The sequence below is a fragment of the Nannobrachium achirus genome (genome assembly GCF_963921795.1).
Source record: "Nannobrachium achirus genome assembly, chromosome: 19".
In the NCBI taxonomy this organism is placed as follows: Eukaryota; Metazoa; Chordata; class Actinopteri; order Myctophiformes; family Myctophidae; genus Nannobrachium; species Nannobrachium achirus.
The window spans coordinates 45,560,459-45,573,986 of NC_137826.1; the positions used below are offsets into that span (position 1 = coordinate 45,560,459).

General features: G+C 43.0%; 1 protein-coding gene across 1 annotated transcript in view; it reads right to left on the bottom strand.

Moving 5' to 3' along the window:
- Positions 1-13,528, bottom strand: part of LOC308304866 (disks large homolog 4-like) — a gene marked incomplete at both ends in the record, with an annotated part of 136,146 nt that overhangs the window by 23,227 nt on the left and 99,391 nt on the right. Inside the window, 4 exons of the mRNA XM_080749494.1 lie at positions 1,527-1,662; positions 5,087-5,231; positions 7,555-7,691; positions 10,229-10,398. Coding sequence (XP_080605620.1) covers positions 1,527-1,662; positions 5,087-5,231; positions 7,555-7,691; positions 10,229-10,398 — 588 coding nt within the window. The remainder of the gene's footprint in view (positions 1-1,526; positions 1,663-5,086; positions 5,232-7,554; positions 7,692-10,228; positions 10,399-13,528) is intronic.

The window sequence follows — 13,528 nt, forward strand, 5'->3', positions numbered from 1 at the left end:
ATCGTGGAGATTTAATTTATCGTGATATCGTCCTCCGTCATGCACTGGGATCAATTCACCTTTTATTTGCCGAGCTGCATATCCGGTACCATTTAAACCTTCTATTGGTAAAAAGTACTTAGAATATACATACTTGATAGATTCTTTTTTTCAATCTCTACCAAATCTCCTTGCCAAAAAATAGCCAATCTACAAGCTCACAACGCTATTTTTTGGCAAATGTTCTGCCCCAGGATAATGGATGTTGGGGATGTTTTGATTGTTGCGATAATATCGTAAATCGCGATTTAGTTGGTCACAATAATCGTGATATGACATTTTCATATCGTCCCATCCCTATATGGGAGAAACCATCAGCACCCTGTGAGGGTCCCTGTATCGTGGGGGACACAGAGGAGGAGGACACAGAAATAAAACTAAGGCCACGTTTACACAACATCGGTCTCTAGACTAAACGGGACGGGAACTGCGTTTTCGGGGGTCGAATCCACAACAAAGTGAAACCACCTTCCTGAGTGGATATCTTTGGAAACGCTCCGCGTCCCGTCTCCATGTACTGTAAACGGGCACGGGGGAATCCTCCAAACGTGTGAATGTCATGGTTCACATCGGTATGCTTATTACCTCGGGGCAGAGCCGTGGTCAATATTTGAGTTCCTAGGATGAGCGAGCACTCCCTCTACTCGCCCTGCTCATCCAATAGGGATATGAATTTAAACCACGCTGCATTGGTGAATGTAAACAGAAGTAGAACGGAAGTGGTTCTATGTATGCGTGACTGGTCTATCTGGCGTCTACTACCTTTTTTCACTGCCAAAAAAAAAGAAGAAAATAGAAACGTGGCTATGACGACTAAAACTATGACTAAATATAAAAACGAAGACAAAAATGTTAGGGAGGGACTAGCAGAGAAGAGATCCAGTAGAACTAAAAGACAAGTCATGTCAAGTGAACATAATACAGTCATTTTCCTGACAGCATATCAACGGTCTGGTCAGTGTGTGCCCAGTTCTGAGGCTATACTTTTAAACCACCACCACTAACCAGACAAGACAGCCTTGACAATAAAAGAAGAGAGTTCAAGTGATGCCAAGAGACAAAGCACACAACCTACCGCTTCCTTGCAGAATTGAATGGAAAATGTATTTATCTCATCTGTAACTTAAACTGTTCAGTATGTTTTCACTAAGCTGGCTCGTAAAGTTAATGGGATCACTGTAGCCTTGTGCGTGCGTGCGTGCGTGCGTGCATTTTGGAAAGGCAAAATGCAGTCCAATCACCCAGGATATGGACATTTGAATTACCGTATATTCAGTGGTTGATGGATTTATGAATGAACTGACAGCAGCACGGCACTGTGAGCTTGTTAATCTGCTATTTTTTAACAGTTAAAGCATAAGATAATGGTTAAAGTGAAAAAAAAAATATAATAAAGGGATACAGATTTGGCTTAATGGCTTAAGGGTGTGGTCTCTCTCTCTCTCTCTCTCTCTCTCTCTCTCTCTCTCTCTCTCTCTGTCACTCACCTGGGCAGGTCTTCATCTCCCATCATGCCGTGCAGGACGGGGGAGAAGCGGCTGGGCGAGGTGGGCGTGAGGGCTTGTGGGTAATCTGACCCCAGATAGTTAGGATGGCTGATATCTGTGTCCATATGGGAATATGCTGCAAAACACAGAAACAGGGCTTGTTTACTAGGCTACAGTAGTTGTCAAATGTGTTTGTGGCACAGCATTATTAAGTTCTTATTTTGATCATAAGACCCAATTACTGAAGGTCAAGTCTCCAGGTGTTCTTCAGAATATGTATGGCACTGATTTAATATACACTATGCCATAGTGGCTATGGCATATTAGGAGCCCGACTAGTACTAGTGGTTCTCAAATGTTTTATTTTCAAGGACCCCCATAACTCTGAGAGTGTAGCAATGGAACCAAATGGACCTGTGAGGCTCCATTTGGTTCCATTTGTAAACTTACAGCCATGTTATGGTCGTTCAGGGCTCTCTCTTTATGTGTTTCTGGTAATATTATTGTACGTTCATTTTGTATGTCCGTGGCAAAAATGGAATTTAGTCAAAAACGACATTAGACAGACATTGGAAAAAGAGGTCCTCAGAAACGCATTGTATAAAGACGTTCCTTTAGTTTGAGTCTGAATTGTAACCAAATGGACCCTTTGGTTAGATTTGAACACTGTAGTTACATTGGCTAGTGGTGGCTGAGTCAATAATGGGAATAATGCTGTGGAAAAACACAGTCTGAGCAGAAAGAGAAACAGCGCCCCCTGTGTTAAGAAAATCACGAATAAGGATGCATTTGATAATGGAAATGCTAACTCAAGCAAAGGAAATGCCTCAGAGTAAATGTACTTCATTACTTAACAGCACTGCCCAGAAGGAAACCATATGACAATGAGCTTTGTTGCATAAGAAAGGTGTCTGAAAAGAACTAAATGATTACTGGCATAGTTTATTGAATGTACTACGGTAGCTTGAGCCTTTTCCTCTGACAAAACAGTAACCTTTTAGACACATTACAGATGACATTTGAGACACCATTATGATGTAACATTCTCTGGGTTTTCTGCATTTTTCTGCCAAGGAAGAGGATTAATGTCCCCAAAGAAAACATGTGCCTCCATTTATGCGACGTAACATGATCCAAATCCAGTCTCCAGGTTTTAATAGATGATGTTGCATGTTGTTCTTTTAGTTTGTCTGGGAGCCATTGTCTCCGAGATGTCTGCTACTGGATACTGCATCACACAGCGATGCAAGAACAACGCCTAGTACAGCACCGGTTCTCAATGTGGGGTCCGGGGACCCCCAAGGGCCACATGAGGGGATTTCAGGGGGGGACTACTCTCCTATCCGGTTAAGGCACTGTTTCCCAAACTGGGGGTCGATCAGCCATAATAATAATGTCATTGTTATGGCACCAAATCCATGTATTGGCAAATGGTAATACGTACTGTTGGTGAGGGTCCATTTGGTTCAATTTGTATGTATTTGAGTTATGAGGGTCCTTGCAAATAAAGCGTTTGAGAACATCTAGTACTGGTGGACTCATAATGTGCCTTGGAGTCATAAATCAGTGTCATAGTGTACATATTCTGATGAAAACCTGGGGACTTGACGTTCAGTAATCGGGTCTTATGATCAAAATTTAAAATGATAATTGTGTGTAAAAAAAAAAGAAAATCTAGAATTTGAGACCAAGTCTTTGCCACAGACACATTTGTCCATATAAGGACATATTGATGCCCCCTTAATACATACTGTTGGTGAGGTCAGGGGGGTTGTAACTGTTGGTCAGGTTAGGGACGGGCTGGCCATTGGGAAAAGCGGGACAACTCCCGAACGGCCGGTTCATTAAATTAAACTGTTTGCACAAAAGTAAAAATGTAACTGTTTGCACAAAAGTAGTGAAAACAGCAGATCTACAAGCACACAACGCCTCGCACCGCGAGGCGTTGTGTGCTTGTAGATCGGCTGTTTACACTAGTTTAAATCATTTTTAAAATGATAAATACAAAACAAACGGTTTTGGACAAGGTCAAGGTTTCCACCCGACAACGACGAAATATAACTCATGTAAATGGCCCACTGGCTTCTCACTTGTCATGATCTGAAATGGCAAATGCTATAGAGAGATCTCTCTCTCTAGCGCCCAATGAGGGCCTCTACAACTCTTTTTCCCGGGCTGAATCAGGGGCCCAGCACGTCCCTGGTCAGGTATAGTAATAATACATACTGTTGGTGAGGTCAGGGGGGTTGTAACTGTTGGTCAGGTATAGTAATAATACATACTGTTGGTGAGGTCAGGGGGGTTGTAACTGTTGGTCAGGTATGGTAATAATACATACTGTTGGTGAGGTCAGGGGGGTTGTAACTGTTGGTCAGGTATAGTAATAATACATACTGTTGGTGAGGTCAGGGGGTTGTAACTGTTGGTCAGGTATAGTAATAATACATACTGTTGGTGAGGTCAGGGGGGTTGTAACTGTTGGTCAGGTATAGTAATAATACATACTGTTGGTGAGGTCAGGGGGTTGTAACTGTTGGTCAGGTATGGTAATAATACATACTGTTGGTGAGGTCAGGGGGTTGTAACTGTTGGTCAGGTATAGTAATAATACATACTGTTGGTGAGGTCAGGGGGGTTGTAACTGTTGGTCAGGTACAGTTATAATACATACTGTTGGTGAGGTCAGGGGGGTTGTAACTGTTGGTCAGGTATAGTAATAATACATACTGTTGGTGAGGTCAGGGGGTTGTAACTGTTGGTCAGGTATAGTAATAATACATACTGTTGGTGAGGTCAGGGGGGTTGTAACTGTTGGTCAGGTATAGTAATAATACATACTGTTGGTGAGGTCAGGGGGTTGTAACTGTTGGTCAGGTATAGTAATAATACGTACTGTTGGTGAGGTCAGGGGGGTTGTAACTGTTGGTCAGGTATAGTAATAATACATACTGTTGGTGAGGTCAGGGGGGTTGTAACTGTTGGTCAGGTATAGTAATAATACATACTGTTGGTGAGGTCAGGGGGGTTGTAACTGTTGGTCAGGTATAGTAATAATACATACTGTTGGTGAGGTCAGGGGGGTTGTAACTGTTGGTCAGGTATAGTAATAATACATACTGTTGGTGAGGTCAGGGGGGTTGTAACTGTTGGTCAGGTACAGTTATAATACATACTGTTGGTGAGGTCAGGGGGGTTGTAACTGTTGGTCAGGTATAGTAATAATACATACTGTTGGTGAGGTCAGGGGGGTTGTAACTGTTGGTCAGGTATAGTAATAATAGATACTGTTGGTGAGGTCAGGGGGGTTGTAACTGTTGGTCAGGTACAGTAATAATACGTACTGTTGGTGAGGTCAGGGGGGTTGTAACTGTTGGTCAGGTAATAATACATACTGTTGGTGAGGTCAGGGGGGTTGTAACTGTTGGTCAGGTACAGTAATAATACATACTGTTGGTGAGGTCAGGGGGGTTGTAACTGTTGGTCAGGTACAGTATTAATACATACTGTTGGTGAGGTCAGGGGGGTTGTAACTGTTGGTCAGGTACAGTAATAATACATACTGTTGGTGAGGTCAGGGGGGTTGTAACTGTTGGTCAGGTACAGGCTGTTAGGCTTGGCCACTCTGAGGTAGACCACCTCGGCTGTGTTCTTCAGAGCGCCCACCGCGTCCTCGTGCATCACGTCCTCCAGACACACGCTGTTCACCTGCACAACAACAAGCAGAGGAACACGCTTAGATATCGTCGGGCAGAATAATCTCTCTCTATAATGCACCCTTGATCAGGCACGTGACATCAAAGGGGGCTTAAGCCCCTGCCCTTTTATCCGTCTGTAAAAAAGTGCCCTCTCCAGACCGCAAATGCAGTTATTACTATGGTGAAAGCGATGCAAATGCCCTCTTTCTATGCCATACCTGAAGGGCAGGCGACACTCAAGAGAATTGCCTTGTCCAAACTCTCCTGAAACTCACCGAAAATAGCCGACCTCCAAGCTCACAACTACGACGCGCTGTGAGCTTGGAGGTCTGCTATTTTCGATATTTCAGCCCCTAGCTGCCTCTCTAATATTCTCTGCACGCCCCTGCCCTTGATCCACATGAGAGCCCTTCTTGTCGCTCCATACTGTAGGTCTCAAATGATGCAGGACTATAACTATATGTGCTATAAAACCTATACACATACAGTACAGTACAGTACAGTATATACAGTATAATATTGCTGTCGGGCAGAAACCTCTTATCTTATTAAGCCTCTACTTGATCACACTACAGCGTTGCAGACAAGCATCATAAGGAGCGGATCTGCCAGCTCGAAATGCGGCGTAAAGTAACAGTTTTTGTACATACAAGGTTTCCACCGGACAGAGACAATATGCGTGTGTGTGCGTACGTAAGTGTGTGCGTACGTAAGTGTGTGTGTGTGTGTGTGTGTGTGTGTGTGTGTGTGTGTGTGTGTTAGTGTGTGCGTGTGCGTGTGCGTGCGTGCACTTGTATTACTACCCACATGGGGACTAATAACTCCCACAAAGTCAGTATAAGAGCTGTCAGAAGTGTCCTCATGTGGACTTTGTTCTGGTCCCTTGGAGGGAATGGCTCATTTTCATGGCCAAGAATGATTGTTTAGAGCTAAGGTTACACTTTAGTAAAAGGTCCAGGTTGTCCCCGGGGTTAGGATTATAGGTATTTAGGGGTTAGGTAAAGGGTAGTCTCGTGTAGCCAGACAACTATTCCACAATCTCCGAATGCTATATAGAGTCTGGAACTACAGCTCCTGAACGGCGAGTAATGGAAACTGGCATTACCGTTCAAGAAAATATATTTTAAAATGTCAGTTCTGCTAAGCAGCAAGCTTATTTTTTTTATATAATGATAAATGTGCACGATGTGAGACGGAAACGGAAGTGAGGAGGAGGCTATCACCTCCTCTTTAACCGGTTACTCATCGTTCTTCTTACGTTATTCCAGACTGTATGACGGGAGCATTCGCGAATCGCGGAGTCAACAGTCTGGCCACGCGAGACTAGTTAAAGGGTTGTCATACCAGCTCAGTGGTCTTGTGGTTAGAGTGTCTGCCTTGAGAGGCCGGGGTTCGATCCCTGGATGGATCATTCCAAATGGATCACCATTTTGAACAGTTACTGTCTTGCAGTCCTTCCTTTGTCCAGAAGGTGGCAGCATTACTCCCTGAGTTTAAGGCCTCATCCTGTCCTACACATCATAGGGGCTGTTAAGTATGACATCATTTTGTAGGCAGAGGACAATTTCTGCCCCCAGTTTCCGTGAATCTTTTTACTATTTTTACTATTTACACATTTTTCTTCTCTTTGTTGTTGAAAGGAAAGTGTTAGAATTATACTTTAGTCGTTATTTTTGTCTCGGATCTGTTGAAAATAGCGAGGGACAGAAAATGCTCTGGGGGCAGATTCTCCTCTGCCTACAAAATGATGTCACGGCTTAAAAGCCCCGCTAATGAAAGCTATCCTATATCCTATATTACAGCAGCCTGGGAGACTGCTGTAATTTATTTCTGTGTGTGTGTGTGTGTGTGTGTGTGTGTGTGTGTGTGTGTGTGTGTGTGTGTGTGTGTGTGTGTGTGTGTGTGTGTGTGTGTGCGTGCGTGCACGTGCACGTGCACACGTGCGTGTGCGTGAGTGTGTGCGTGCGTGCGTGCGTTGCTTGTGGACAACTATTGTATTAGGAACAGATTCAGATTCATGGTTCAGATTGGGATTAGGCTTTTACACTTTAGGTTTAGGAGTTGGAGGAGTTATACATGATTTATACTTGTGTGTTGTGCACCAGTGTTGTGCACTGATAGCTCAATAGCTCAGCGAAACACGTTGTGAGCTTGTAGTTCAGCTATTTTCTTTTGCCTTCGACCTGAAAATGAGTAAAAGTGGCATTCATAAAATTGTGTGTGTGTGTGTGTGTGTGTGTGTGTGTGTGTGTGTGTGTGTGTGTGTGTGTGTGTGTGTGTGTGTGTGCGTGTGCGTGTGCGTGCATGAGTGCGTGCGTGTGTGTGAGACTGACCGCTAGTATCTTATCCCCGATCTGTAAGCGCTGGTCTTTGTGAGCGGCCCCGCCCTCGATGATCTTGGTCACATAGATGCTGTTATCTCCTGGTATGTGCTGGTTCCCTACTCCTCCTGCAATACTGAACCCTAGGCCTGATGGGAGAGAGACATAGACACACAGAGAGAGAGAGAGATGCTGTTATCTCCTGGTATGTGCTGGTTCCCTACTCCTCCTGCAATACTGAACCCTAGGCCTGATGGGAGAGAGACATAGACACACAGAGAGAGAGAGAGATGCTGTTATCTCCTGGTATGTGCTGGTTCCCTACTCCTCCTGCAATACTGAACCCTAGGCCTGATGGGAGAGAGACATAGACACACAGAGAGAGAGAGAGATGCTGTTATCTCCTGGTATGTGCTGGTTCCCTACTCCTCCTGCAATACTGAACCCTAGGCCTGATGGGAGAGAGACATAGACACACAGAGAGAGAGAGAGATGCTGTTATCTCCTGGTATGTGCTGGTTCCCTACTCCTCCTGCAATACTGAACCCTAGGCCTGGTAGAGTGACATAGAGACACACACAGAGAGAGAGAGATGCTGTTATTTCCTGGTATGTGCTGGTTCCCTACTCCAGTCGTTCTCAACCTTTTCAGGCTGTGACGCCCAAAAGAATCATAGAGAGAGAATAGGAATCTTAGATTACCATTTCTATGCATTTGATGTATTGATCGTACCTTGCTATTGCACTATTGTAGTGCGTTTTAACAGTGGACAACATCGGGCGACGATCAGACGTATTTTTCGGAAGTGTGTTATTTGTCAAGGGGTCACGGCAACTATACTGGTCATAGCAGGCGTTGAGGAGATGGTGGGAAACGCCTCCCAAAAACATGAAAATAGTTTATCTTTTGGACGACGTCGCTCAGAGTCACCGGCTGTTGCCGGCTGTTAAAATGTAGGGTCCGTCGCTCTGGATTAAGAGCATCTGCTAAATGCCTAAATTGTAAATTGTATGGGGAGGTGAGAGGAGAAAGAGGGAGAGAGACCGAGAGATAGGGAGAGAGACAGAAAAAGAACGAGAGAGAAGGAGGGAAAGGGTGGGCGGAAACAGAGAGAGAGAGAGATGAGAGGGAGAAAAGAAAGAGATAGGGAGAACTAGAGAGAGAGAGAGAGAGAGAGAGAGAGAGAGAGAGAGAGAGAGAGAACGTGTCACTTTGACAAACTAATGCTGCCAGTAAAGTAACACATGCACTGAATTATTAAAGTTTTGACTTCATTAAAGCTTTTGCTTTCAACACAGTAACAGTGTGGATGACATAACAGGAACGGTCTGATCCCACTAGAAGAACATTTGATAGACTGTCATAAAGAAACATCCAGATGAACCAGTTAAAATGGGCGTAAAAGATACCAAACATGACAAACTAACTGATACTAAATAAGAATAAGAGGTTGTTCTGGGTGGAGTGCTAGACCCAAAATCAACTATACGTATCAGAAACTAAAAATACTCAAAAGGTGCAGTAGCACATCCCAAATTTCTAATCAATTTCACTTTTTTATTGGTACACACCAATAAACAAACACTTATGTGTTTCAGCTAAGAGCCCTCGTCAGAGCATAACTGATACTCCATCCATCAATCCATCTATGTGTCTATCAGTCTATTTAATTGGTTATTAAACCCCATGTGGCTTCTACTTACATGAATAATGACTATAGGCCTACTTAGTTAAAATGCTAGGCTGATTATGGGCTAATACAAAATATTAACCTATAAACTGTACAAAATCGATAGTAACGCGATATCTCAATGCTTTCTACCTCAAAACCTATTCGGCAAGTGTGTTTTTGTGATGAAGCCCGAAAACCCATGAAAATGTCAAGTTTCCATTCAGGGATTTATGCGCAAAATCCAAAAAACAATGTCTATCCCAAGGGGTCCTAAAACTTTTATGTCTCAGGCCACTTTTCATCCATGGCACTCCTGAATGACATTGTTACATTATAACACCTTACATTAATGTCATATTACTGGACTTGTGTCAAGGCAGGCACCCAATTTGAAAAACTATCCATCCATTTTATCCACCCATCTATCATGGACACGTACCTTTGGGTCCTTTGATGAGCTTGATCTCAGTGACCTTCTCTGTCTGTCTGTCTGTCTGTCTGTCTGTCTGTCTGTCTTATCCATATTGTTCTTGTCGGGTGGAAATCTTGTATGTCCAAAACCGTTCATTTTGTATTCATCATTTTAGGCAAAAAGGTCTTATGCACACCTGATATAGGCTTAGAGATGGGTGCGTAGGTAGGGATCAACGTATTTTCAAACATGCTCAGAATGTACACACCATCTCAACGATCTTCAGATGCCTGAAGAAGGGCGTTGACCGAAACGTGGCATTTATTTAATAAAAGAGTAGTTTCGGCAAGTGTAAGATGATGTGCGGGTCATATGTACATTCTGTGCATGTTTGAAAGTATTTATCATTTTAAAAATGATTTTAACTAGTGAAAACAGCAGAGCGAGGCGTTGTGTGCTTGTAGATCTGCTGTTTTCACTACATTTGTGCAACGACCATGTATGAGGAAGCAGGACTTTACTTTGGGGGGACAAAAACATACAAATTTGAAACTTGGAGAGGTTTCTATCCATCCATCCATCTATCCATCTATAGAACCTACCTTTGGGTCCTTTGATGAGCTTGATCTCCGTCACCTTCTCGGCGGCTGGTTTCCTGCGCAGGACGTAGAGTCGTACGATGGCCCCGGCCTCCTTCAGGGCCTCCACGGCCAGGCTGTGTGTCACCTCCCGCACGTCCACGTCGTTCACAAACAAGATGCAGTCGTTCACACTGGGACACACAACGCAACACAAACACAAACGACACAAAAACAAAAACATGACCTCGTTTTGTGGCAAAGAGAACGATGTTGTGGTAAATATAGAACCACTACAGAGGATAATATGGAGCAGTCAAGACTCCAGTGTTTGTAGCGCTGGGGAATCCGGAGTTCTGAAAGTACACAACCCCAGTTCGGAATGATATGAATATTTTGGGGGGTCACGGAATGACGTTTGGAAACCCTTGTACTACATTGCAGCAGAGTCACAGTTGAGGTATTGCTCCAGCCACACTGCATAAATGAAAACAGCACAAGCAAGGAACTGTTTAAGAGCAGTAATTACTTTTTTCTTCCACTTATATAACAACACAACATTCATTTTATTTGAGCAGAGACAAGTATGATACCAGTAAGACTCCCTAATCGGGAGATAAGCGACCGTTGGTCGCTTATCTCCACAAATAGGCCAAAAGTTTGTTTTACCAATTATTACACTCTATGTGAACATTTACATCAACAAATCCCAAGTACTATGCAGAACGACCCATTTCAAGTTTTTAATGTACAACAATATTTAGAAAATAGGTCTACAAGCTCACAATGCTACGCATTGTCCTCGTCCCTTATATTCCCATAGGTTATATGGAGATCTCAGTGTTTGTCAGTCCTTGTTCATTTATGCCCATATATGGACATCTCTATATCTACTGTAACAGTCCTTGTCCCTTTATGCCCGGAGATCTCTTAACTGTAAGTCCTTGTCCCTTTTATGCCCATATATGGATATTCCTGATGTCATCAGTATATGAACATATATGGGCTTTCTGATATGCCCATATATGGAGATCTCTTAACTGTAAGCCCTTGTCCCTTTTATGCCCATATATGGATATCCCTGATGTCATCCGGTGTGACCGACCGACCGACCGACCGACCGACCGACCGACCGACCGACGGACGGCCGGTGGAGGTTTTCATAGTAAACTGCTCCCTGACGGTCGCAACTAAACTGCGACCTTACGGTGCGACCTTACGGTCGCAATAAGATTTGATTGACACTTCACTGCGTCACAGTGGGGTGCTCTAAAGTTGAACAGTTTGAGTGCAGCTCAACTTCAATTTGTAACACAGTCAGTGACAACGTCAGGCGTCATGTTGTGATAGCTTCCATTGAAAAACGTCTTCGTCTTCACAATAGATTGGTCGGTCGCCATGTGGCAAGCAGTACGGGCAAAGATGGTTGATTTAAGAAAGTACACAAATCCAACATATGGTCTCTTACAGTAAGTTGGTGCCGTTTGACGGCAGATCTCACAAACGTCCTGTGTTTACTGGTGCTATATGCCACGTTTGCTGGGACAGAGAAATGTTGATAATAAAGTTGATTTTCTCCTGATTAGGGATGGGACGATAAGTTATATTATAATTTATTGTGATTTTTGTGTTTATCTGTAAAAATCGAAAACTCTATAAAAACAATTTACTAATAATAATAATTTATTGTGATAAAAAACACTCACGATAATCGTATCGTGGAGATATGTATAGTGATATCGTCCTCCGTCATGCACTGGGATCAATTCACCTTTTATTTGCCGAGCTGCATATCTGGTACCACTTAAACCCTCCTACCTATAATAGACGTACTGCTACACTGATACAGTCTTTTTTCCCTCTATCAAGAGTGTGAGCTTGTAGATCTGCTATTTATTGGCAAATGTTCCGCACCAGGATAATGGATTTTGATTATCGCGATAATATCGTAAATCGTAAATGTCTTTTGTCACAATAATCGTGATATGAAATGGTCATATAGTCTCATCCCTACTCCTTTTTGTCTCTCTGAAAAAAGCTATTTTTGTGTGAAAATCTTGGGAATTGTGTCGATCAGGTCCAATATTTAGCTCAGTGACCACCATGAGACTAAACAGGCTGTGTCCACATTCACTCTTCCAAATACTAGACCCCAACCTGCTTCCTGTCTCCTAAAAAGGAGACCACCTGCTTCCCGCAGATACGGGAAGTTAACCGGAGATTGGCATAACCGGAGATTGGCATGTATAGGGAGCCAGACCTCTGCCCACCAGGACCGTGCAATCATGGGAGTTCTGGATCAAAACCATTGGAGTGAAGGAGTGATATGGGTGATAGATTCTAGCCAAAGAATGAGTCTGTCACCACCCCAACATCAATCACCTACCATCTCCACACCATCATTTCTCTTTTACAATTCTGCAGACAAAAAGCGTCTCCCAAGCGTCAACAATGTACCCCTGGAGTTGTGATTTATTCTCAGTTGCTGAGTGAGGACGGTGAGAATCAGTCATGCTGTGACACATATGTGCGATAGGCAGGTGGAATTTGATTAAATTGCAATCTTTTGAAGGAAACGTTTTTTATTTTCTTTCATGAAAATGCCAGAAAAAAATATAGCTTTTACCTTTGCTTTTAGATGAAATAGCCGAGACTATTGAGATTTTGTGGTAGATGCCTCTAAACATACTGTATATTGCTAATATAGTTTGACCCCTGCAAATGCTCTAAACTTATAATAATAAAATAATAACCGAAAAAAGACGATCTACATAGACTACATAGACTCAATGCGTCTATATGACTTACAGAGAGCTTGTAGATTGTCTATTTTCACTGCGCAACAAGCTTCCATAGAAGACATGCTTGGCTTCCATGGAATCCAAATGACTGAAATCAGAGAACTTTAATCCAGGGGTCTTCAACAGGGGGTCCTCCTTTTTTATATTAACCACTTGAACCCTAGCGTCCTTATTCAGAGAACTTTAGCCAAAAATAGCAGATCTACAAGCTTGTAGATCGGCTATTTTCGGCAAAGAGCTTTGGTGTAGAGGGGAAAAAGAGTAGACAGTACAGAGTGAAAGGTCAAATGTATTAAGTATTGACGGCTCAAGTGGTTAAATATCTGAAAACACAAATTGACGTGATTCCAAAATACACTGATATGATTGTGCTGTCAAAAGATGAAACTTATATGGAATCTATTAACAGGTTGTGGGGGTCCCTGCTTCATCTCTCTCTCGACTGAAAACGTTGAAGACCCCTTAACCTTTAATCCATGGCATGCATAAGGTTGTTAAAATATGATATGAGAAAGAGAGGGGA